The sequence below is a fragment of the Salvia hispanica genome, chromosome 2 (genome assembly GCF_029641045.1).
Source record: "Salvia hispanica isolate PSC_SH4W2 chromosome 2, Shi_PSC_v1, whole genome shotgun sequence".
Classification (NCBI taxonomy): domain Eukaryota; kingdom Viridiplantae; phylum Streptophyta; class Magnoliopsida; order Lamiales; family Lamiaceae; genus Salvia; species Salvia hispanica.
Window position 1 is genome coordinate 56664700 of NC_142693.1, and position 27080 is coordinate 56691779.

The 27080-nt window shown below is 33.8% G+C and overlaps 4 protein-coding genes across 4 annotated transcripts; 2 read left to right on the top strand and 2 right to left on the bottom strand.

The window, feature by feature from the left end:
• The first annotated feature begins 7117 nt into the window (after nt 1-7117).
• LOC125201644 (RPM1 interacting protein 13-like) lies at nt 7118-8337 on the top strand. Its single transcript, XM_048099843.2, has 3 exons — nt 7118-7502; nt 7855-7941; nt 8020-8337. Exons 1-3 carry the CDS (start codon nt 7245-7247, stop codon nt 8200-8202), a joined length of 528 nt encoding a protein of 175 aa, XP_047955800.1. The 5' UTR covers nt 7118-7244; the 3' UTR covers nt 8203-8337.
• Nucleotides 8338-9672: 1335 nt separating this feature from the next.
• On the top strand, nt 9673-11384 carry LOC125201643 (nascent polypeptide-associated complex subunit alpha-like protein 2). Its single transcript, XM_048099842.2, has 4 exons — nt 9673-9823; nt 9903-10002; nt 10674-10795; nt 10864-11384. Exons 1-4 carry the CDS (start codon nt 9776-9778, stop codon nt 11212-11214), a joined length of 621 nt encoding a protein of 206 aa, XP_047955799.1. The 5' UTR covers nt 9673-9775; the 3' UTR covers nt 11215-11384.
• Nucleotides 11385-11578: 194 nt separating this feature from the next.
• LOC125201642 (uncharacterized) lies at nt 11579-16610 on the bottom strand. The gene is made up of 6 exons (XM_048099840.2): nt 16457-16610; nt 15620-16279; nt 13229-14697; nt 13015-13155; nt 12735-12912; nt 11579-12637 (listed from the first exon to the last, which is right to left on the bottom strand). Exons 2-6 carry the CDS (start codon nt 16257-16259, stop codon nt 11808-11810), a joined length of 3258 nt encoding a protein of 1085 aa, XP_047955797.1. The 5' UTR covers nt 16260-16279; nt 16457-16610; the 3' UTR covers nt 11579-11807.
• Nucleotides 16611-23644: 7034 nt separating this feature from the next.
• Nucleotides 23645-25018, bottom strand: LOC125222016 (borneol dehydrogenase, mitochondrial-like). The gene is made up of 2 exons (XM_048124399.2): nt 24995-25018; nt 23645-24699 (listed from the first exon to the last, which is right to left on the bottom strand). The coding sequence occupies exons 1-2, from the start codon at nt 25015-25017 to the stop codon at nt 23931-23933; spliced, it is 792 nt and encodes a 263-aa protein (XP_047980356.1). The 5' UTR covers nt 25018; the 3' UTR covers nt 23645-23930.
• Nucleotides 25019-27080: the final 2062 nt, after the last annotated feature.

Below are 27080 nucleotides of genomic sequence, written 5' to 3' on the forward strand. Positions count from 1 at the left end.
ATCGAAATGGAAGAAATTGAGGAGTGAACAAATGACCCCTTGAAGAACGAAGGACCTCCACCAAAAAGATGATGGCAACCCTTGGCAACTTTCATCCAAGTAACCATTTATATCGACTCACTCGCTAGCTACATGACACTAGGGTATACTTTCGTTCAAGCTCCGCCACTAGAGGTATACACTTTCGAGCTCCGCCCCTAGGGTATACTCTCACTCAAGCTCCGCCACTAGCTACATGGTGCTAGTTGTGAATTTACCAAATGGCTAACCCCGGGCTAACCACAAAGTAACCATAGCCCGGCCATGGATTTTTCCAAACATTCATCTCACCCAACATGGGGAGGGACTCTCACAAAGGAGACACTCTTTTTCTAAACTCAATCTAATCTCTAATCTATTACAAAAGATACAAAAGGCTCTATTTATAGATGTGGGAAATTGGGAGATGAAAAGTCACTCAAACTAGGGTTAGAATATGAAAAGGCCCTTCAAATAATTCAAAATCCCGCCTTTTGAATTCTTCCCGGGCACAAAACACCCGGTCGGGTGTTTTCATATATTAAAACACCCGCCCGCGTGAACCTTCTGAAGCCTCCTTTGTTTGACTGCGCGATTTTCGTAAAATGACCATAACTTCCTCATCCGAACTCCGATTGAGTCGTGCAAGATACGCACGCGAAGCTCTTTCGACGATGAAGACAATGGTGGTCTTTGACGAGCATTTGGACATCATATGGATAGGCGAATCTTTGCTCGAATCTGACCCAAGTTGCGGCTTGACTCTTTGTCACCTCTTTCACTTAACTCTCCTTGGTTTAGCGCTACCCGGATTCGTATCACAAAATTAACAGTAAATTTTATTATTAGATAGATTTTCAATCATAAACGAATGCACTATTAATTATTAGGTTGTCTTTCATAAAATAGCTACAATACAATTTATATTAATTACTAATGCAATTAACATAATTTGTAACGGACAGTTTCATTTCAAAAATATTCAAAAGTTAGCCAAATATTCCAGGACATATGATATAACACGTGAATTAATTAGATAAAATTGGTACAGTAAGAAAGATGAGGAGAAAGAAGTTAAAGTAATGTTTTGATAGTGGAACCCACATTATTAGTAGTGTTTTGATAGTGGTATAAGTTATAAATAACTTGATATATAATAAATTGGAATAACTTTTCATAAATGAAAATGCTCATATTTTTATAGGACAGACGAAAATGAAAAGTACATGTATTTTTATGAGACGGAGGGGTTATAATATTAATCAGACAAAAAGTTAATAAAATTATACTTTGTACTCTATTGGGTCATCATTAGCTATTTTTTTGCGATCGACGTGAATTTTAAGAAAGGTAAAAGAATATAATTCGAAAATTTTTATAAAATATGAATGAAATTATTAATGAAATACAATATCAGTGGCGTATTAGGGTCTTTACACCAGACTTTCTTAAGAGTAAAACAAAGCACAAATCACAGCTCTTGGATCAATAGATTAGATGGTTCTGATAATAATAGTCGGCCTACATTATTAGACTAAAAATTCATATTATTAGTCGAGTTACATTATTAAACTGAAAATTTATATTATTAGGCTAAAATTCTATGTACATTATTAATCTAATCATTTAAATCACATGATCCAATAAAGTAACAAGTAGTATTTTATACTCCCTCTATCGCACGTTACTTGAGTCATTTCTTTTTTGCACTCGTTTTGAAAAAATAATACTCTCTCTGTCCCAGAGAAGTTGGCATACTTTGAAAATGGCACGGGATTTTAGGAGGTTTTGTTTTGTGTGTTAAATGAAGAGAGAAAATATATTTTTTATATTCATGTGAGAGAGATCATTTTCCAAAAAGGGAAATATGACATCTTTTGTGGGACAAACTAAAAAGGAAAGTGTGTCATCTTTTGTGGGACGGAGGGAGTAATAAATAGTTAAAGTGGGGAGAAAGAAAAGTAAGAGAGAGAATAATGTAGAGAAGAGTCTTAACTATAGTATTCTCTTTTTTACTTTATTTTTTCTCCACTTTAACTATTTATTATTATTTTTTCAAAACGAGTGCGAAAAAGAAGTAACTCAAGTAACGTGAGACGGATGGAGTATTTTACATATATTTAGCATTAGAATTTGAATACATCCCTACATGATCAATTATCTAATATCACAAAATGACATAGAGTATTTAATAGAAAATGAAAGAATATGCAGTGGCATTATTTATTCAACAGTCAACATTATAGGTTTAATTTAAATCTCGCCGTCGGATGGATGGATGCCTCTTTCGCAACATATAAATTACAAAATGATATGCGATATAATGGTGTATTGAATCGGATGTAATCGAAGTACTAATTAGAGCGTCTCTAACAAGGACAAACGTAAATAAAAGAGTATATTATATACTTATATTCTTAAAAAGTGAAATAAACTCTTCCAAAAAATAATATACATTCTAAAGAAAAAAGATATATAAAACAGTAAATCATTTAAAAAAAATAAAATAATACTACAAAATGCATTAAAACATAAAGTTTAATATCTTCTCAAATACCTTCTTCCTTGGAAAATGATTTTTTCATGAAAAGAAGGTAAATATGATAGTTATAAGATTTTACCTCAATTAAAGGAGAGATAAAGACATCTCTTCAAAATGACAAAATATATAATATCTTCTCAAATACCTTTCTCATTAGAGAACGATTTTTCATAGAAAAAAGAAAATATGATAATTAAACTTTATCTCTCCATTTATTTTCCCTTGGTGATGCTCTTACTAGTAATTCGAACTTAACGATCATTTTAAATAAATATATATTCGAAATAAATTGATGGCAATTTACCTTCACTTCAAACTTTTAAATCATCAAGCCAAATTTTCAACCATTAGTATGTAAAAAGAGTATATTAATATATACTATACAATTTAATTAAAAATATCAGTAAATAGAATTTCAGTTGGTCAAACGACTCGAATAAGGTAGACAGATCATGTGGATTGAGTCGTTATCACGTCAACCCAATGTTGGCCTAATCCAACAAGGCAAATCCTAACCCAACCCAAAATCGTACAATTATTATCATGTTTTAATCCATTAACTTCGTGCTTGTTCGTGCGGATTATTGTGACATGTCGAAAATTGTCAGTCGCACCATTAATTAACCTAAGTTACTATACAATTTAACTTAACACGATACAATAACGACCAAAACATAATACTTCATAATTAAAACTTGATATTACACTACAAAATATGATATTACAATATTAAATCTTATTATAACATTATTAAAACTTTAACATAATTTAAATATAAATAATAAAATTAAAGTGTATATTTTTAATTATTAAAAATTATAATTCTATTTCATATCAGATATCCCAAATCTAACATGACCCTAATCGAACCAACCGAAAATCATCGGATATTTATTTGGTCGATCAGAAAGGATCCGAACCAATTAATTTTCTGCGAATTCATATCGAATGATCGTGTCGTATCAAAAATTGTCAAGCCTCCTGGATAAGAACGATGGAACCTGGATAAGATGGAGCATCCTGGATGACATGGGGTAGGTAATAGATGGATTTTGGATACTGAGCGTTGCTCCTGTTCAACATTCTTCTTATTCTACCATCTTTGGCTACGTACCCAAATATACTCATTCCATGTGCTCTCCTCCCTCTAGAATTGCATCTTTAATTAGGTTACACTTCCCGGTTCAACAATAGGAGTCACTCTTATTGTGGGCACGAGTTTTAAAAAATATAAAGAATAGTTGGTTGGAAAAATTAGTGGAATATGAGATCCACCTTTTTATATTTGTTTTATAATAAAATATGAGTGAAGTAAGTTAGTGGAATGTGAGATCTATTTATCATTTATTGTAAAAATAAAGTGTGACTCTTATTATGGGACGAAGAACTACCTAATTGATCAAATATGAACATTAATGATGAGCTCAAGTGTTGTCAAGCGCAACTCTTCTTCCTGATCACACATTTTTACTACTACATATGTATGGACGATCCTTTGATTCGGATTGTGGAGCTTAAATAAAGGATTCTTTTCATTTAATTAATCAGTATTTAAGATTTTCCAGTTTTATTAATTTGTATCAAATATGAACATTAATGATAGAGCTCAAGTGTTGTCAAGCGCAACTCTTCTTCCTGATCACACATTTTTACTACTACTTACGTAGATATGTATGGACGATCCTTTGATTCGGATTGTGGAGCTTAAATAAAGGATTCTTTTCATTTAATTAATCAGTATTTAAGATTTTCCAGTTTTATTAATTTGTTTTATCTTCATCACAATATTTTTATCAAACTAGTGGCCGTTAGAATTTTGCATGGTATTGTAGTATTCTACTTACTACATTAGTACAGTAGTATTCTTAAAGGTACAGTAATTAATAAGTAATAACCATTAAATACATAAAATATAATCCTAGCTAGTTGTTAATATATTGCTGTGAAAAACGGCGAAGCTGGCTTATCAATATTTGGGCTCGATAAAGTTATTAGCAATTAAAAGTGACGGCTGAAGTTCTGAATACTGAACTATTTAAGCCTATTTAATTGCATCTATATTTGCCGACGTAAGAGTTGTTAAACTATGGCTTTGAACAAACTGCTAAGTTTTGGGGCTAGATAAAGCTACTATTAGTAGAATTTAAAATTAACGTACGCCTATAAATAGCACATAAATATTGTGTCACTAGTCTATTACTATGTCAGTTGGTAAAAATATTGACATATGATATAATATATGAATTAAGATAAAATTGATAAAGTAAGAAAGATAAGGAGAAGAAAGTTATAGTGTTAGTGGATGGTTGAACTCACATTATTAGTAGTGTTTTAACGGTGGTATAAGTTATAAATAATTTGATATATATGGTTAATAAATTGGGGTAACTTTTCATAAATGAAAATGCACATATATTTATGAGACAGACGAAAATGAAAAGTTCACATATTTTTATAAGGCGGACGGCGTATAATATTAATGAGACGAAAAATTAATAAAATTATACTTTGTACTCTATTGGGTCATCATTAGCTATTTTATCTGGGATCAACATAAATTTTAAGAAATGTAAAAAAATATAACTAGAAAATTTTATAAAATATGAATGAAATTATTAATGGAATACAAGATCATAGGGTGTATTAGGGTCTTACCTTCTTAGTGTAAAATAAAGCACAAAGCATAAATCACAGTCCTTTAATCATCATTGGATGATTGTGATAACAATAGTTGGACTATGTTATTAGACTAAAAATTCATATTATTAGTCGAGCTACATTATTAGACTGAAAATCTACATTATTAGATTAAAAATCTCTATTATTAGATGATATGTTGCATTAATCTAATCATTAGATCACATATTCCAATAGAATGACAAATGTTTTGTATTTTACATATATTTAGCAATACTTCCCCAGAAGATCAATTATAATATGTTGAAACCACAAAATGACACATGGAATATTTAATAGAAAATGAAAGAATATGCAGTGGTGTTATTTATTCAACAATCTGTTATAGGTTTAATTTAAGTCTCGCCGTCGGATGATGAATGCCTCTTTCACAACATATACTGTAAATTACAAAATGATATGCGATAAAATGGTATTATATCAAAGTCCTAATTTGAGGGTCTCCAACAAGAAAAGGTAAATGAAGTAGATATATTATTTATTTATCTTCTCAAAAGAGTAAAATATATCCTTTAAAAAATAATATTCTAAAGAAAAAAATTACTATAAAAAAGTATATTATTTAAAAAAATAAAATAATACCATAAAATGCATTAAAAACATAAAATGTAATATCTTCTCAAAACCTTTAATTTGGAGAATAATTTTTCATGAAAAGAAGGCAAACATGGTAGTTATAACATTAAAGGAGAGGTATACCTCTTCAAAATGGAAAAATGTATAATTCCTTCTCAAATACCTCTTCCGTTAGAGAATGATTTTTCATTGAAAACAGATAAATATGATAATTAAACTTTACCTCTCCATTTACCTTTCCTTAGAGATGCTCTTAGTCTCTTACTAGTAATTCAAACTTAACGATCATTTTAAATAAATATATATTCGAAATAAATTGATGGCAATTTACCTTCGCTTCAACTTTAAATTCATCAATCCAACTTTTCAGCCATTAGTATGTAAAAAAGAGTATTTTAATATATACTACACAAATTTAATTAATAATATCACTAAATTGAATTTCAGTTGGTCAAATGACTCAAATGAAAGGAGGACAAATTAAGTAGATTGGGTCATTATCGCGTCAACTCAACATTGACCCATATAATAAGGCAAACCCTAACCTAACCCAAAAATTGTACGGTTATTATTAGGTTTCAACCCATTAACTTCGTGCATATTCGTGCGGATTATTGTTGCATGTCGAAAATTGTCAGTCACACCATTAATTAACCTATGTTACTATACAATTTAACTTAACATGACACAATAACGACTAAACCATGATACTCCATAATTAAAACTTGATATTACACTATAAAATAGTATAATATTACAATATTAAATCTTTTATAACATAATAAACTTTATCACAATTTAAATATAAATAATAAAATTAAAGTAGGAGTACATGTTTTTATATAATAAAAATTACTATAATTTTATTTCTTATCTGATATCCCGAATCTAACATGACCCCAATCGAACCAACCGAAAATCATCGGATATTTATTTGGTCGATCGGAAAGGATTCGAACCAACTAATTTCGTGCGAATTCATATCGGATGATCGTGTCGTATTAAAAATTGCCAAGCCTCGATCAAATGAGCTTATATCTATGATACAATATTCATATTCAGTTAAAAATATAATTTCTTTTCCATCATGTAGTAATTCTTATTTGTGCTTTTAATTGTATGCGATGCTATTGGGCCTATTTTGTTTGAAGAGCCCATATCCATGATTCAATGGGTTGAAAAGTTTTCCATGAAAAATATCTACGAAGCCCAGCCCATATTAAGCCGTGTTCCAAAACCCCCTTTTTTCCGTCCCCTCAAATTTCCCACTTTTAAATTCTCAAAGTTAAACCGCAAAAAAACATAAGAAAGAGGCAGCCTTTTGAATTCGCAGGAACAATTTCCCAAAATCAATTTAATCCCTCGGAATGAGCAGTAAATTGAGTCCGCTGTAAAGAAACGAAGAGTTGAGATGGATCCGAAGATGGAGGTGAAGCAAGAAGTGATCGAAATCAACGATTCCAGCCCTTCTCCCGTTCAAAACACCTCCCCTCTGAAACCTATATTTTGCCTGAAAAATAGAGAAGAAATCCAGAAATTCGAGGAGAAAGAAGAGTGTTTTATCCTCGAATTCGATCCCTACAATAGTTCAGATGTGTTAAAGTTGCCTACCACTGTGAATGGCGATATTGTTGACGCCGACTTGAGCGTAGTATCTGAGAAGGGGAAGGTAATTTTTCATGTATTTATATTTATATTTTTCACTTATTAGTTGGTTTTTATGTTTTTCTTGAAATTTCTTGAATCCATTGTAATTGTGTTTCTGGTAATTTTGTTTTTTTTGAGTTCTCTTGTTGTGGTGATCATTGGTTTGGAATTAAGTAGTCAATTGTTGGTGAATAATTATTGTTATGCCTCTAGTTTCAATTTCATACTAGCATTTAGATGATTTAAATTGACTGCATATTGGCAATAGGGTTACAAATTCATATAGTAGTTTACATATTCTTGTGTTAGGTTTTAGTTTTAGTTTGAGATTGGAGGTTTTGAAACAACTTAATTAGTTGGATGAATTCAAGTAGGTTGCCTGCAGAGACTATCCACATCCAAGGAACACTTGTGCAAGGTTTCCCTTCGATAAGACGCCCCACGACAAGCACTGCGAAATGGTAAAATTTGCCTATGTTGCTCCATTTTTTAAAAATTTGAATCTAAGCTAACATCATGTTTTTTTTAAAAATTTGCAGTGCTACTGTTATGTGTGTGATCTATCTGCTCCGTGTCTCAAGTGGACTGGGACAGTCGGCCATTGCCATGCGTTTAGCAATGAAGCTTGGGACGAGGAGAGGAAGGCAACAAGGCAACTAACCAAGACTGTATGGCATAGAATTGGTAGTGTGAATATGATGAAGCTGCAGGAAGAGGGCTGATGTTTTTTTTTTTGTTTAATGCTGAACCTGTTTCTAATGAAATGGGAGTCATTAGAAGGCGATTTTGTTACTTGAGCGAGCGTTTGTTTTTTTTCCTAAGAAGCTTCAATTGAATTATATGCATTAGTTATTTTACTTGTTGCCGTTGGTTTTCTTCTTGTTTCATACCTATCATTTTTTAATTTTCTAAGTCACTTTCATCAGATTTTTTTGTGTAGTAGTACTACATTTGGGAGGGAAACTAGTTGTACACTATATTACTATATCTATTGACTAAATTTAGTAATTCCAAAAGTCAGAAGATGTCATAATCATACTCCATTACTTGCTTTTATGTTAAACGTGTCTATTATTGTGAATTTATAATTTCCCTCGTCTGTTACTCACCCACATTATTATGATCAACATAAATGAGGGGAAGTTCTTAAGCCATCTGGTTCCAGATAAACATGATTTATTCCAAACAAACTTAATAGTTAAATAAATGTAAATCGTAATAATTACAAATTTATTAACTAACTATGCCATTAAGTATTAACTCTCACCCAAACATACTCAATAGTCAATACAAATAGGTCTAGAGGTGCCAACGGTTCCGAAACCGGTGGTGTTCGGAACCGCCGGTTTCGATTTTAGAAATTGCCGAATTGGAACCAAACCGCGAGGGTGTCTCACGGTTATGGTTTCAAATCGATGGTTTTCCGACAGTTTTTTACGGTTTTTCACGGTTTCGAATCGTCGATTTTCAGTGGTTTTTGCGATTCCTGCTCGGTTTCACGATTTTCTGGCGGTTTTTCACGATTCCGATTTAGAACTATCTGGTTTTGGTTCGGAAATTTTCAAACCTAAACCGAACCACAGTTCTAAAATTGATGGTTTTGGTTCGGGTAAATTCTCACGGCTCTGCTTCGGAATCGTAACCGACGATTACAGTTTTACGATTAACCGTAAACCATGGGCATCTTTAAATACAATACATTCTCATGATTATTCGATGTATTTTTGTCACAAAAGAGTTCGATTAATAAATTGAGTGGATTACTTTTAGTTGAGCTTCATTTCATGAAAACTCTCTTATTTCTCAATCAAATTCCAATAGCTCAACCACTTGAGCTTTTCATCTCATTATTACTTTAGAAGCAAGATTTTCTTATTAAAATAGTTATTTATCAGCTAAATTCTCTTAATTCGGCTTCGATATTTAAATACATAGTAATACAATACAGATGATGAAATCTGATACTCCTGCAATCTCATCCACGAAAAATAGATATATTTTTACCATTTTGGAGCGTCCACCAAAATTAACTAATTCTATAAATAAAAAAGTTTTAAATCAATATTAATCCTATGCATTATTTTAAATATGGATCCCATAAAATTTGTGTAATATACGACTTTATCCTTTTTTTTTTTTTTTACGGAGTTAGTATTTTGGGCCAAGTAACATTGCTTAAGTAATTATTGGGCTAAAGCCCGAAAACGAACCCTAGAAATAAAAGTAAAGGAACTGAAATACTCATTTCACTCTCATCTATTTTCACTCTCTAATCCATCCCTCATCTCCGACGCCATGCCTGGACCCGTTGTCGAAGAGACTGAAGCCGAGAAGAAGCTTCTGGTATAAATTTTCTCTCGCCTTATTTTTCATAGATTGATTTCGTTGTGTAAAAAAATTAAATTATTATTGTTCGGTGAAGGATGAGCCATTGGTGGAGGACGTGAAGGAAGACGAGGAGCATGATGATGATATAGATGACACCGACGATGAAGATGATGACAAGGACGACGAAATTATAGGTCTCTTCTATCTCTCTAGATCTATCTCTGCGTTTGTTTGCTTTTTGTTCAGAATCGCATCTACTTTTATTTTTCGTGAGCGTTTTGATTGTAGAATATTTTCGCTCTGTTGTTAATTTTTCTGGAAATGTTGGTGCTCAGATTATTTTTTTGAGATTTCTGGTTTTGTTGGTTAGAAAAATATTCTGTTTAATTAGAAGGAAGGATTAACATGTGAGATTATTGGATGTTTCTAAGAGCATTCACAATAGTGGAACATGATGTGATTTAGGAATAGTGATAGCTTACTGCAATGCATTTTATTTTTCGAAAAGCCACATCACATGTAAATTAAGTATGAAATTGTTTAAATCATTGGACTCATTAACAAAGGCTATTAGATATCTGCTTCCATTGTTCTTGAGCTTGTAACTAAGTTTTTGGAGATCTTATTTGTTCTAAATTCTGCAACAATGAATATTTGTGGTTACACTGTTTTAGCTAATAACCAAGTTATTGATGATAAGTGTAATTTGTTCTTAAATTGATTGATGAGTGTTCTTTGATTATTCGTAGATGTTATGTTGTACCCTTATATTGAGTTAGTTAGAGTATTGGTTTCTCTTTTCTCTTTTAGACTTATTATCTAGCTTGTTCAAATGGTTGCATTGCTCTATGTCAAACATGAACAGGAGGAGGAACTGAAGGTTCCAAGCAAAGTAGAAGTGAGAAAAAGAGCCGTAAGGCGATGCTAAAGCTTGGCATGAAGGCCGTTCTTGGTGTCAGCAGAGTCACTATTAAGAGAACCAAAAACGTAAATCCTTTGCTCATTATTTCTTGGCTTTAGATGTGCTTTGTCTAATCAGTTTTACATATCCGCAGATATTGTTTATCATCTCGAAACCTGATGTCTTCAAGAGCCCAAATTCCGAGACCTACATCATCTTCGGTGAGGCCAAGATTGAGGACTTGAGCTCTCAGCTCCAGGCCCAGGCTGCTCAACAGTTCAGGGTGCCAGACATCAGCTCTGTGACGACCAAGCCAGAACTGTCTGCTTCGGCTGCATCTGACCAAGTGGATGAAGATGAAGAAGAGGTTGATGAGACGGGTGTCGAGCCTCGTGACATTGATCTGATCATGACGCAAGCGGGGGTGACGAGGACCAAGGCTGTCAAGGCACTCAAAACTCACAGTGGAGACATTGTGAGTGCTATCATGGAGCTCACAACCTAGACATTATTATATTTTTGCATCTTGTTATATTTTTTTGGTACAATCTTAGTTTCATTGCTCGATTCTCTTGACAGTTTTGTTGAAGTTATGAAAATGTGCCCCCCATTTTTCTGTTGAACTGAAGTTTTGTCTTGATATTTGACACAATAAACATGACAAATACTTGGTTATTGGATTTCTTTTGATGTTGAATTCTAAGCATAATGTGGCAAATGATCAAGATTTGATATTGCATGAAGACAACTTTTTAGCTGGGTGTGTAGTACTATTAATTAAGCAAACGATTCAAACATACACAAAACTATTTGACCCACTGACGCTTGTAAGTTATTTTACCAAAATCAAAGATACTTAACAACCAAGATTAACAAGGAAATTTTCACCAAATATACATGAAATCAAGAATTTAGTTTCCTAAATTCCTAATATTCGGAGACCAGGTAACACATTATGTTCAAAGTGAAATTCGATCATCACAATATGTTTTCCCAATTTACAAAGTGATGTGACAATCTCAAGAGGGGGAAGAAGTCGTACTGGTATGTCCCGTTTAGTATATAGCAGTTAGCACACAATCAAATCCAACAACTTCCCTAGTTTTTCCAAGAAAAATCCTCTTTAAGCACATGCTCCCACTCCGACGAGGATGAACTATCGCGCCACCCCGACTTGTTCTCACCGACTGTCCTGCTCCCGCTCTTCACCAGATCGATTGCTGCATCGTTAGTGACAGAGCCGCTACTGTACTCAATGGGAGAATCATACCCAGAGTGCTCAAAATACGAGTCAAACTTACCACCCCCAACAAGGCTGCCAGCTTGATAATGGAAATTGGGCTGCATAGCCACCACCACGTCTGGGCCTGCATCTTCCAACTGACCTCTGACGAGTGGCCGGAAATATTTCTCGCCTGCAAACTCGTCACCGATCGCCTGAGGTGGTTTTTCCTCTTCCACATCAGCTAATTTTGAGCTCTCTCGCGATTTCAAGATGTTGAATCTGGCCATGATGGAATCTGCATGCTTATCGTCGATTATCTCAGGCTGTTGCTGCTCATCAGTATTTACTGGATTCGGGTTCTCCTCTCGAGATTTCAAGATATTGAATCTGGCTTGAACGGAGTCTTCCATATTTATGGGATTCGGGTTCTCATCTCGAGATTTCAAGATATTGAACCTGGCTAGAACGGAGTCTTCCATATTTATGGGATTTTGGTTCTCCTCTCTGGATTTCAAGATACTGAACCTGGCTAGGGCGGAAGACTCGTTACAACCAGCAGGGTCACTCATGCCCGAAGCAGATAAGCCCGGTGAGGTGGGTTTAGGCGATGTGTCAGCATGAGCCTTTGGAGCCAGCACCGACATGATAACAGAATCCGGAGAAATGCAAGGCTCAGATGCCACATCTGCAACATCTTCATCCTCTGATAACATTTTAAGCCATTATTAGGATCAATGTTATGGATGGCTTATCTAATTTAGGATCATAGCAAACGAAAAAGCCCACAACGCATATCTAACCTTTCGGAGCTTTAAGCTTGATGCCTTCCATCTGAATCTTCATTCTCTCAAAACGAGCTTTATAACTGATGGAACACAGTTTAGCCTCCGCCTCGAGCCACAGATTCTTGAACAGAAGTGCTTGCGAGTGCATGTCCTCATCTATCTCGAAATTCTTCTCAAGGACCTTCTTTATAGCCTGCAAGTGAGGCCTATTAAAATGGACAGACTGTATCTACAAACGAACACAGTGCTATGGCTTCTACACAAACGATGGGAATATTAAAAACACAGCACGTACCTTCGCCATATCATCGTCTCCGGTTATGTGAAAATCATCCCTCAAGGGTGAAACTATTGATGATATCTCATCTTTCTTACCATGATCGGTGCAAGAATTCAAAACATCACATTTCGTATGAAGACCTCTTGAAACAACACCCTGGCAAAGAAGGGAAAACATTCAAATTATTTGCTTAAGGAAGATAGAATTGTTGTTGCATGAGTAGGCTTACCTCACAACACGGCTTCCCTAGAGAGGAGGTTTCTCCATAAATATCTTTCGGTTCTGGCTTATTCTTTGGTTGGATCTGTATGCCGTTTTTACTCAAACAAGTACTAAGATTGCTTATTGCATGTTTAAGCATCTCAGTATTTTCTTCCCCTAAAGGGCATGCGTCACTTGAAATGTGAAACTGAAGCAACTCTGAGAGGCTATGCATCGACTTAACAATTGGTGACACATCCAGTCTCGGATCTGGTGCTGCACTATGCTCAATGGGATCTTCCTGAGAAGCAGGAGACGCGAGGACCTTCTCTGCTGCAAGGACTGCCATGGCAGCACCTTCAGAGACGTCATTTACCGTCATCCCAACACATCCTTCATCGAATAAATGCTTGGTGTCAGACACTTTCAAATCAAAAACACTAGTTAAGTCATTGAGTTGATTGGAATCCTTTGTAAAACCACCACTCAAATCAACTCCCTTGCTCCTCGTCGCAGGTGGCATCCAAACTCTGTCTGTTATACTATCCAATAAACTCGGTTCTGAAGTCGAGCAGCTTGCATCAAGAGTCTTCTCAAAACCAAGCTTCATGCCATTTCTTCCACATTCATTTTCATTTCCCATGTTGCACTCAACTTTCTCAGTAAAAACTCGGTTAGAATCAAATAAGGGGAGACTTGGATGCTCTCCGTGACCAAATCCATATTGTTCGACCAAATTTACCTTGACATTATCACAGTTTCCCGATTCAATATCAAATACTGAAAACGGAGAAGATGGTGCTCCTTTCCAACAGGGTGAATCTACCGCAGTGCTATGATGATCTATGGAATCCGAAGGCTCCTCAGTGGAATTAACAACTTGAATGTTATCACCAGTCTTTGGAAAACCACTCGATACATTAACATCGGATATTTGAGGTCCTAGCGTTGCTTTAACCTTGAAATCAGAAGATGATGAATCGGGAGAGTTCCCTTGCTTGAAGAACTTGAAAGGACTACTCTCAAAGAAGCCGTCTTTAGGTTTGCAGATGGGTTTTAGACCAGAATCCGTAGGCTTCGAGGGATTGGAATAATCAGAATCCACAGTGTGGATTCCAGCAGCATTCTCACTACCAGCAGGTTTACGAGAAGCATTACCTTGACCAAAACTGGAAGCTGGTGGTGGTCTAATGACCACTGTGGGCGACGATCTCCCTACTGAAACGTAAGCCTGATAGGATGTATCGATGGGCTTGCCACATTTTTCATATGGGCTGCATGAGTTTTTATAATTTGGAAAGATCTTCTCTGTTGCACATGACTCTAGAGGAGGATAAGGTTCAGGGTAGTGAAAGAACTCTAGGCACGATTTTTCTTCCATGTATCCAGTACTCGAGGACCCAGTATAGACTTCACGGTCGAGAACCTGATGGGGATTTTTATATAAAACACCAGAATCTTCCTTGAATTGGTTACGGTTTTCACTGCCACACCCACCTGATTAACAGAAAATAAATTTAAGATACAATATGATATTTCAGATAGCAGACTGCTTCACATAATAAAACCATTAAAGATAAACTACGTAATTCTAAACTGATGCTCATGGAGCGTCAATCTTTACTTAGGCATTGAAGATGTACCACCGTCTAACATCGACCATTATCCCTATTTCAAATAAGAAAAGTTAACATATTTACCAGAAGTCCGGTGAAATGAGATCATATAAAGACCTCAAAAGATATTGGAATACTATTGAAGATGTCACTCTTAGTTTTGCCTCGTTCCAAATAATTATTATCTTACAGTAATTCACACCATCTTTTGGAATCACACTTAACCACAGTCTAACAAAAACAAACTAATGAAAACCAAGGTTCAGAGATAAAAACCACTAGAGAATAACAAAAATTATGTTATTTTAATATCACTTTTAAAATTCATAAACTGATCAACTCTCGGTCGTGTTCTCTTCACTTGTATTTTGACGGTGGTTTATATTCTCTCATAGTTCCCCATTCACAACCAATTTTCACAAGAAAACAGAAGCACAAGGTTTGCACAAACTTGTAAACTTACTTGCTATCTGCCATCAATATAAAAATATTAACTTTCACAAGAAAACAACCAAATGCAAGGATTGAACAAAAAATCACGGCGTACGAGCTTGTAATCACTGAATAAGCATGCAATCTTTTATCAATATCACAGTATACACAAAGGCCGGGTTGTTCAGGAGATTAGGTTCTTATGAAGTTGCTACATATCAGCGAATGCGATCATGACTCAGAGATAAAGCATCTCAATTTCAACCGTTTTCAGAAGAGACTCTAAATGATCTCAGTAAGAGCTAAAACATCTTAGCAACAAATACAACATTTTTAGTACTAGTAAAACTGTAAAAGATAGAAAGACATACCTTGGTACAGTTGATTTTCATAGCCATGTGAACCACCGACAAATAGCTTCTCCGACGAGAATTTCCCATCAACCTCTGATCTTTTGGCCCGTTTTCCATCATCAAAGCCCAAACCATCCACCCAACGATGCGTGTACTCCAAGTCATACAAGCTTCGCATATATTCATGCTGAGGTGCCACACTCATTCCACGAGTAGGCACCACATCGTAACGAGACCCCCCACCATCCTCACCCAAAACCCTATCCTCTCCAACCAAGGGCGTGACATACGATGAATAATAAGGTTTCACATCACTGCCATAACCAGAATTATGAGTAGACCACTGGCTGCTAGGTGCATTAACAGAAGCAGAGGTAGACCAGCTAGGTGCATTAACAGAGGCAGAGGCCGAAAATCGATAATCATCTGGCGCAGGCACGCTAATCATCTCACTAGAATTGATTGCAGCCTCAGCTCTAATCAGATACTGAGAGGAATGGGGAAAGGGCTCAATCCCATAGTCGGAGTAATGCAACATAGGGTTTGAATTGGGCTTAGGGTTCAATCTATCGACAGTAAACGGAGGTGCAGAAGCAGATAGATTGGATGTTGATGAATTCCCACCTCCCCCAAAACCCATGGAGCTCAAACCCATCATTCTTGCTGAGAATCAATTCACTGATCAATCAAAGCCACCAAATAAAAATCCCAACTCGAGTCACAAACAGTGATCGCAACAAACCATAACATAAGGAATCAAACGTTAAAAGCATCAATCAGCACAAGATAACATGATTCTTGTTAAACCCATGTGAGAAAAAAGAGATATTAACACAGAAAAGGGGGAATTCATACCAGATAACGAAAGTGGAGATAGAGAAAACCCAGAAAAAAAGCGGCCCCTTTTCTCCTCTTGACTAAAAAACTTCACTCTTGTAACCGAAGTATCGCATGTGTCGTTGGTTTTGTTAAGGAATTGTTATCTCAAAAGCTTTTGAATTTTCACGGAAATTGCATTCCTAATTGAGTACTAAATAGAATCCAAAAAGGCTAGAATTTGGGGAAAATTATTTTTCCTAGTGAATTTAATTAGTCATGATAAGTTTTATTTTTTAGCTTAATAAAAATTAATTATTCAAGTAAACATTTTTTCTGGAATTGTATTCCTTCTCTTTTTATTAGGTATCAAGTATCTTACGTCTATTTGCTAGCATGAGATTTTATGTTATTTTGTATTGTGTGTTAAACAAAGACAAAAGTGTTTCTATTTCTAAAAATTACTCATTCCATCCCTTAAAGTTTGTGACATTTTTTTCTGCATTTATTTTATAAAAATAATACTAATAAATTAAAGTAGAGAAAAAATTAATTTAGTTAAGACTTTTCTCTACGTTATGGTCCTCTTACTTTACACTCCATTCACTTTAACTATTTATTACTATTCCCCCAGTCCCACAAGATTATGCACTCTTTTCTTTTTAGTCCGTCCCACAAAAATATGTACTTTCTATTTTTGGAACTCTTTTCTTTCTAATGAGGTGAAACCCAATCACCACTAACAATATTTTATTTACTTTTTCCTTTTACATCTCTCATACTTTACAAATTTTATATTAAAATTCGTACCGCACCTAAAGTGCATATTCTTTGGAGACAGAGGGAATATATTTTTATAATTAAAGCGTAGAAAAGAAGTATGATAACTTCCTGGGACGGATAAAGTAGTTGTTTTATTGGGACAAACTTAAGAGAGTAGGTTCTAAAAAACTTTGTACTATGAAGTTTGATGGAAAATTTTACTTTAAAGATCTTCTAAATCAATACTCTTTTTTGGATGACTTCTAAGTTGGAGAAGTGAAAGACCATTTAGAGAAAAGATGAGACCTACATTGAGAGAGTTTAATAAAATTGATTCATGACCTAAAAACAATTAAATACTCCATATAACAAAATCAATTAATCTAATATTAAATCCCTTGATTCAAACTAAATTAAATAATCTCATATTCCGTTTTGTGGATTCCCAACTCAAATAATTGATTTCTGTTTTTAGTAAAAAATAATAATCAACTCTCTTGTAGTTTTATTCTATCTCTTATTTTATAGAATTATAGTATTAATTTTCAAATACAGTAAACATACTAGTTCACAAATACAGTATGTATATTATATCCAACTGCTATTTAAATGTAGACTAAATGAATTTTTCATGCATATGTTCACCTACACTAGTTCTATAGCACTGGGCTCTACATAAAATCTTTTATATTTGTCCATACAAACGTAAATAAAATTATGATTATGTTTATATAAGTAGTAAATTATATGTGGATGTCACAAACCAATAATATTATTGAACTATTCATAAATTTGCTTGTTGTTTGACTTTGGATTCTTTATATGTGGTAGGCCGAAAATTTAATAGATGGACTAAAATTCAGTAATAGTTAAACAAATATAAACAAAAAGATATTGATCAGAAGCTCAATAATTTTAAATACGTGAAAGTTGAGTTATGATCAATGTCGAACTAATTTTAAAGACCGAACTAGAGATCAAATTTGGGTCATTAGATCTAGTTTTTTTATGAGATGTGCTGCTGTGAAAATTTTTTCGGCTTCATTACAAGCCCATTTTACTTCATTAAATAAGTTTATTACTTCATTCTATACTTCAAATGCTTCTACACATACTTCATTCCAATAATTTATTACATTATTCCATGTGTTTATTAAACCATATTAGCGCCATGGCGTTGGTGATAGATATTGTAGAGAGAAAGAACGGCACGCGACGGCGAAACCACATTTACGTATTGGAATGAAGTAAAAACCTACTGGAATGAAGTAAAAACCTACTAGAATGAAGTAATATATTCTGGAACGAAGTTAAATCTTCGTAACATATTAGTATGACTTATTTACCTTCAGATGAATTAAAATAGGCTCGTGATGAAGGCGAAAATAATTTATAAATTTCTGTATCTTATCCATAAAAAAACTAGATTTAAAAGCCCTAATTTGATAGGGTTCGGTGGTTCGATCTTTAAGAGTAGATTTGTGGATAATGGGACTCTGTTAAAGTTTGTATATTTATCACAACAATTGCTCTTAGTTTTGTAAATAAATATATAAAATGCAAAAGATTCCATTTTGGCCCCTTTTCAGAGATTTCCCGAAATTTTTAACTTCCAAGCTTATGACATTATTATTTTACTTTCTATCGTAATTTTTTGTTTTATTATTATTTTAATTAAACTATTTTAAATTGCACGTTTAAAAGTAGGATAAGTTGGAGGTTAATCGTCAATAATTATATTAAGGTCCAAAACCTTATGTATAAAAAATAGTTTCATCACATATTAATATTGTCCAAACTCAATCTAAGTATGAAATGCAGAACCAAATATACGGAATATCAGTTTATTTTTAGATAATTTTAGTAAAAATGACTTAAAATAATTTTAAATTCGAATTTTATAAAATAACCTAAAATTATTAACCATAAGATTTACAAATCTCATTATTAGAATTTGGCATGCGTTTTGTATTGAGACCAATTTTTATTTTGATCACTTTCCATGCGTTTTATATTAAGACCAATTTTTATTTTGATCACTTTCCCTATCTCTATATAATTATATGTTCTTAAAACATGTTCAAACCACATCAAGTTAAATTAGAAGAAAAAATCAATGAAAGTCACAGGCACATTTATAAATGCGTATAATATATGTTATCCATCTTATCTCATAAAAATAGCAACATGGTGTGGGACATGAGAATGATAATAAAAATGGGTCTAATTTGATTAAAATGAGTCCCACTGGGTATGATGAGCCAATTCATTAACGTGGAGGTCAAATCGCCATATCATACTAGTGGCTCTTAATCAAATCTACAAACCACAAAAACTCATCCTCATGTATATATTTCAATGCTAACATTTCATCAATTATTTTTAGCTAGTAGGAGTATTAAATTTAAAATTTTCTCATATTTCAATACAGTTTAATTAGATGCAATCCACTCGATTATATGGTAGTAATAAAATGCAAACTCTATATATTGTACAAGTTTCAAACTTTTCATCATAGCGTCAACACAACGTCAACACAATGTCAACACAATGTAAAATTTCAAGATTTTGATGTCAACACAATGTCAACACGGTGTCAACTGTTGACACTGTATAAATATTTTCTATTGCTATTATTTTGAAATCTGTTGACATTTTTTAATAGTCTAGATCAAAGTTTGAAGTTCGTAAAATATTTAGAATATGCATTAGATTATATTCCCTCGATTATATTCACATATATTTCAAGAAAATGCTAGTGGTGCAACTAATTTCACAATACATTGAGTTCAATGAATCCCGACTATATACATGTAGATATCATTATAGAGATAGCTTTTGAGGTTCCATTTTAATTATGGCCCATTAATCATTTATAGGATTTATATTTCATGACTACATACCTCTGAAAAATTAGAGTATTATTTACTTAAAAAATTTATGTTGGATTTGATGTGTGGGATAACATTTGAACATGGCGTGTTGGTAGGAATAGGGTTTCACAAATGATTGCCATCATCAAAAAAAATTGTCAAATGACTTCAAAAATTCTGCATTTACTTTAAGGGTCTGTTTGATAAGGCTGTAATACCAAAATAGAGATTTATATTTTGGCTTTTCTATTTATTTGATATGATTGAAATACTTACCTCAAAGCCCAGTATAACGCCTAAGCCCGTCTCGGCCCGACCAAATATACACATTAATGCTAAGCTATGTATTCCACCAATTTGGTGGGTTATAAAACTTTTCTCTCTCGATATCCGATTCTACCCTCTCTCTCTCTCCAGGACTACCCACATCTCATATTCCAATGATTCTCCCCCTTTCTCAATAAAGTTCACACCACCGTGGAGCAGGAACGCCGACGACCGCATCTGGAGGCACGATTTCGGATGCCAGAGAGCGGGTTGCAACGCGGCTGGAGTATTCTTCGATCAGACGCTGCACGATGACCTCTTTGAGGCAGACCACCGGAAAATAACCATGGATGGCGAACCCAAGCCGATGATGGAGCTGCGTTGGACAATGGCTGTGAGGAGGAAAAGAGGCAGAAATAGGGAGGCCAAACCGGATTTCGGGTGAGGAACGCCGGCGAGTCGGCGCCGTGCTGGACGAAGGTGCTAGAGTCCCGATTTTTGGGACTTGCCGTGAGAGAGAGAGAGAGAGATAGAGAAGAAGAATTTGATGTTTCTCTTTGATTGTCTGTGACAACTAGTACCTTTCTTCTTCAATTTCTTGTTAATGAAAGATGTAGCAGTGATGATTTTGTTGTTTACCAATTTTTCACTTCGATTTTTTCCATTCAAATGTCCAAATGATTCTTTGATTCTCGAAAGTAGTGATGATAATGTGGTTATATGAGCATATTTGATTTTCCAAATAAATTGCTCTTAAAAGGATTTTGGATCCACATGTTTGCTTTGTTTCTTTAGGCGAACTCCTACTACGACACATTTTTAAAGAAGGGCAATTATGTCATTTCATGTGTTATCTGGTACATAAATTTAGATAATATCTCGCCTACCAAACAACAACGTAAAAGTTTTATCTAGTCATATATTAACACAAAACCCATATTACTTATCTTAATTTACGTATCTTTTTATATCTCTATCTTTCTTATCAAACGGACCCTAAGTGTACCAACAAACAACATTTAATTAACTCCACGTTTTATGTGAAATTGTTAGAGTTTAAACATAATTAAAAACTTTAGAAATTACAAACACGTTATTGTATGCGTGTTTGACTTTTGAATATTGACATGTAAACTTATACAAGTAATATTATTATTCAAATATTAAATTTTGGACGTTAGGAAAGCCAATAGTAGATGCAGATACAGAACCGTAATTAATTTTTATTAAAATGATTGCATATAAAGTGTCATACGTTTGAATTTCATAATTGATTTTTAGGTTTAACTTTTTATACAAGATCACGCAATTCATGCTTATTTTGTTTTGTTATAATATGATTGATTTTAAAACGACAGCTTAAAATATCATTTTCGTTATCTAAATTCAATGAACCTATTAATCGTATGACTCTGGAATTATTAATGACTCAATTATGCCACCAGTAATTCTGTCAGGACCTAAAAAATGTGAATTACACTACAAAAACTTACACATAAATTATACACTAAAATTGAGAGATAATTACACAAAACGAAAAGGAAAAATTATACTCCATCCAACAAAAAATAAATAAAATTTTATTTCGATCATATCTCAGAATTTACAACAGCTCACTTAAAAATCACATTAAAATTCTCGCAGGTATAAAAAAGTATGAGAAAAAATGAAAGTGTAAATCAAAAATACATGAAAAAAGAAGAATCTGCAGAAGTGGAAGTAGAAGCAGAATGCAGAGATCTGAAGAACTGAAATTCGATACGACGTCGTGGCAGGAAATTGATCTGTTCTCTCATTCTTGCCATCATCAAGCTGTATTCTTCCATCAATTCAACCATTTTCCCCACTTTTATCATCTCTAATTCTCTCTCTATGTATGAGCTGATTTTGTCGTTGAAAACTGAAAAGCTTTGTGTAGGGGACTCACTATATAGAGCAAAGATGGGCCCTTTGGGTTTTCCAAATTTATTTCTATTTATTTTGTTTAATTTTGATCAATATAACTCAAAATAATTTTGATAAGTGTGACCGATGAAATAGGGAATACTGTATAATTTAGTTTGTTAATTTGGGATTGTAAATTTTATATGTTTGTATATAGGGTTAATTGGGAGATGGGATCATATAAAAAAATATCTTAAAATGTTGTCTTACTATTAAAAATAAAATTAAATAACATTTTCATTTTATATAAAATTTGAATCTGGATGTTGCACTCATCTTATAATTTGTGATAGGGATGAAAATAGTTTTCCGATCTTACATTATTTGTTGATTTCTCTCCTAATATTCTGTATTTTATCATTAGAACTGAAAACACTAAATTGAATATAAATGAAATTAATGTTATAATAATTCGCATCCATTATTTGATTACCACATGAGTAGAACTCTAGGTCGACGCTATCCTCTAATTCAATTTTTTATTATTAAAAGTAGTCATGACTATCCCAAAGCTCCTTTAATACTAGCAGAATTAAATTTGGTTTTACGTTCTTATCTTTTGACCAGTTTAAGTTACCACGTCAACGTTATTAGTCACTTCGAAATGTGCATCGCATTTTCATCTTTATATTAAATTAAGTTACCACGTCCACGTGATTAGTCACTGCGAAATGTGTATCGCATTTTCATCTTTATATATGCATCTCTCTTTTTATTATTGGTTTGGAAATTGAAAGGTTAATAATTCAATTTATCCAAATCTTTAGTGATTTTAATATTAATTTTAAAATTTATCTTACGTTTAATTAATAATTTTGATTTTATAAATGCTAGATGGAGAAACACATATTCTATATGAATGATTTTATCAGCAAATAGACTATATTTATTGACAGAAACAAAAAGGTTATATTAATTTTTAATTCCTTCAAATATCCTTTTGAATATCTAGAATTTGTTTTGTAATACTACACACTATTTCAACATAGCTTTTGCAACGTGTTCCTATTCTTGTTAAGGAATGACGTGTTTCGTTTAAGAGTTAGGTTAAGCCGTCATTGTTTAAAAAGGGATTTTGCCGACAAATTCGCATTCAAAGAATGTTAAAAGTACAAATATTCGATACACGATTTGGATTAGTAGATGATTCACATTCAGTTTGGATTTTTGCAGACAATTTCTTGAACTGCAGATTCACATTCATTGTGTCAAATCAAAATTTGAAAAAGAGCCCAATCATATAATTGGATCCACACTTGTTATACATGTATTGTGAAGGCCCAATCACATAATTTGGATCTGATATTAGCAAATTATATATTTTAATTTCAGGACATTGACGTCCAATATCACAAAAAAAAAAAAAAAAATCCCATGAACTTTGAACTTTGCGTGTAATATCACGAACTTAAATAGTTGTAGAATTTATTCCGGCAAAATCCAACTTCCATTAATTAAAATGATATGGATAATTAAATCAGACGTTGTAATCATATCATTATCATTTTTCAGTGGTAAACACATATCATATGTGGTGAAATAATGAATGTAATGTAGTCGGATTTTGTGGTCGGCGCGAAAAATTCAACAACTATTTAAATTCCTGATACTATATGCCAACTTCAGAGCTCATGGAAAAAAGTAGGTTTATGAAAAATTTTGTGATATTAGGCGCCAGTATCATACAGGTTGAAGGCGTTATTCATGACAGAAATCCCTCCATCAACCATAAGGTTATGCCCACTCACATACTTGGATTCATCACTCGCCAGAAACAGAGCCGCCTCCGCCACATCTTCCGGCACCAAACTCACTCCCTTTAAGTTGCTATAACACCCTCTGATCCAATCCCTCCCGAGCCCCGCCGTCATCGCCGTCTCCATAATATACGGCGACACGCAGTTGGCACGCACCCCGTGGGCCCCGAGCTCTGCGGCGGCGTTCCTCATCAGCCCCACCACCCCGTGCTTCGAGCTCGTGTACGCGTGCGTGGAGACGCCGCCCATCACGGAGCACACGCTCGCGGTCGCGACGATGCTCCCGCCCCGCTGCCGCGGGATCATCATGCGCGCCGCGTGCTTCGTCCCCAGGAATGCGCCCACGAGGTTCACCTCCACCACGCGCTTGAATTCCGAGAGGCGCGTCTCTGTGATCTTGGATTCGGGGGCGCCGCCGATGCCGGCGTTGTTTATCATGATGTCTAGCCAACCGTACGTCGAGACTGCTGCGTTGACCGCGCTCTCCACGTCGGATTCTTTGGTCACGTCGCAGTGGACGAACGTGGCCGGAGATAGTAAGTCTTTGCAGACGTCGCGGGCTAATTCGTCTTGGATGTCGGCGATAACAACCTTGGCTCCATGGCGGGAAAATAACCGGGCGGTGGCCTCTCCGATGCCGCTGGCGCCGCCGGTTATTAGGGCTACTTTCCCTTCAAGCCTACATCATTAATTGCACTAGTTTTTGTTAATTGTTATGACAAATCGTGTTCAAAGTGAGTTAAATGAAAGGAGAATTAAGTAGGAAAGTAAAAGCTAAAGAGATGAATAGAGAATAAAGTAAGAGAGAATAAAGTAAAAAAAAAGAAATAAGTTGTTTTTTTTGGCAAAAAATTAGAAATGGCTCAACTACAGCATGATAATAAAAAAATGAAAACGACTCAACTACAGAGGGACGGATTACAATCAGGATGAGGTCGATGATAATGGAAAATGTGAATGTTCAACATATATACCTTCTTAGAGAAGTTGAGGCCATATTGAGAAACCTTTTCTGTTATGAGTTTCTTTAGGTCATTGATACTATTTATTAATGAAATCTGGAGGGCTAAAACATGCGTGATACGTCTCTTGATTTTTGAGAATCACCAACCTAACTACCATTCTTATTTTTATTTGTATTAAATCTATCAAAATTACATGATTAGCTTTGCAATCTTCTCTACAACCTACTGCATTAATTTAATTTCTACTCTATTCTTACACTACCTTGTCTCTGTCTTCAATTATGAACAAATAGATATACTACTACAAGTTAACTGCATTATAATTTCGATAATAATTACCAAATACTCCAGTTCTAATGCTAGATCCTATTCCTAGATGCAAATTATGGAGATATTAAACGACATATATGGTAAAAAAAAATAAGAATAGAAAAGAAAAAAAAAATATTTATTTTAGTGAAAGTCATCGTTATGAACGTCATCAATATACAAACACACCAATGTGCTCGGAACATATCATGGCCGATATGAAACTTTCCGAGCACCCAAGTCATGTGCTAAAAAAATACTCAGCAAAAGTACTCAGCCGGCAACATTGTCAAGTAGCATAAACTAATACCCGGCACTTTAGCCTTTTACTGAGCATTTCGGTGCTCGGGAAACTAGCTAGTTTTTTCAGTATTAGAAGATTTTGTTGGATTGATAAACTGCATGATTATGAATGAGTCTGATAAGTTTAGTGAGGACTTATAAATTAGTATTCGAATTACTTTTAGTCAATCGGAAAGTCGGGATTATTATACTTTGGCCCATGTGGGATGTTTTTCTTAGCAAAGAAGTTGAAGCCCAATTTTGGTATTAAAGCATGTTTTGTTTGTACCACTTTAAATTGCATGCATGCACATGTTCCACCACCAAATTAATTTTAAAAATTAAATTTATTATAATGGAATACATCATTATTAATATTTATTTGAAAATTTTGAATAAAAAAAAATATATCGACTAATCATTTTTATCAACTTTACCAATCAATTTTTAACTAACAAAACTGATAATAATTTTTTAAACATACTACTACATCCGTTCTCTAATATGATTGGTTGGAGTAATTCTAAATTTGGTAGTCTGATTATGAGAAAAGCGGTTGGAATCGGGTCCTACCATGTTGGATCCGCCACATATACTCCAAAACTGTACACGTCGGATTTCTATCGGAAATTTCCCATGTGGCCAGTGATACAATTTCTTTTTTTTTTTCAACGATAATTTTGCTTTACCTTACATATTTTAAAATGATAAAATTCACGACTAATTTAAGGAATTTGTTTTCTTATGGAGTATATTTCGAAATTTGATTATTTTTTATGGCCATATTACTTTTTATGCCATTTATATTGTGTTTCGGAATTTGTTATTTTATGTATTAGTCAAACATACTCCTATCATTTTTCGAAATATTTAAACTGTACCAGATACAAATTATAGTTATTTTTTCAAAAATTCTCAACGCTTCTATTAATTTTTAAAATATTAGATAAATATTTGGTTACAATTATTTGTATAAGTGTATAACATTTAGTTTATTCATAGAGCACTTATTTGAGTTTATTCTATTTTTCCACTATAGGAGTGTGTTTTTATATTTCTTGTCACCGTTGTTGTCATACATAGAATTATAAACTAAACATAGATCTTGTTGGTCCAATAGCAAAGTACTCTTAAAATTAGAGATGTTGGTGGGAAAATGTAGGTTAATTTTGAGTTCGACATAATTAACTGGAATCCCCCAATTAAAGATTATGAAAGATTTGTTATTTATAGGCCTATCAAATGAAATTTTCAGAGTATTATTTTGTGCTTCTTTATATACTACTATATTTTAATTAAAAAAAACACATATTTTGACTATATTTATACATCTTTCATTTCTTTTTCTTTTTTTTTTCTTTCTAGATTCTATGCATGCATACTAGATCCATAGTGGCCACCTGACACTTTGTATTTTTTAAATTATGATTACGATTCTTGAATTAGCTTTATTTGAGAATCTGGAAATTTATAGCCTAATTAAACTCTGCAACTAATTAATAAT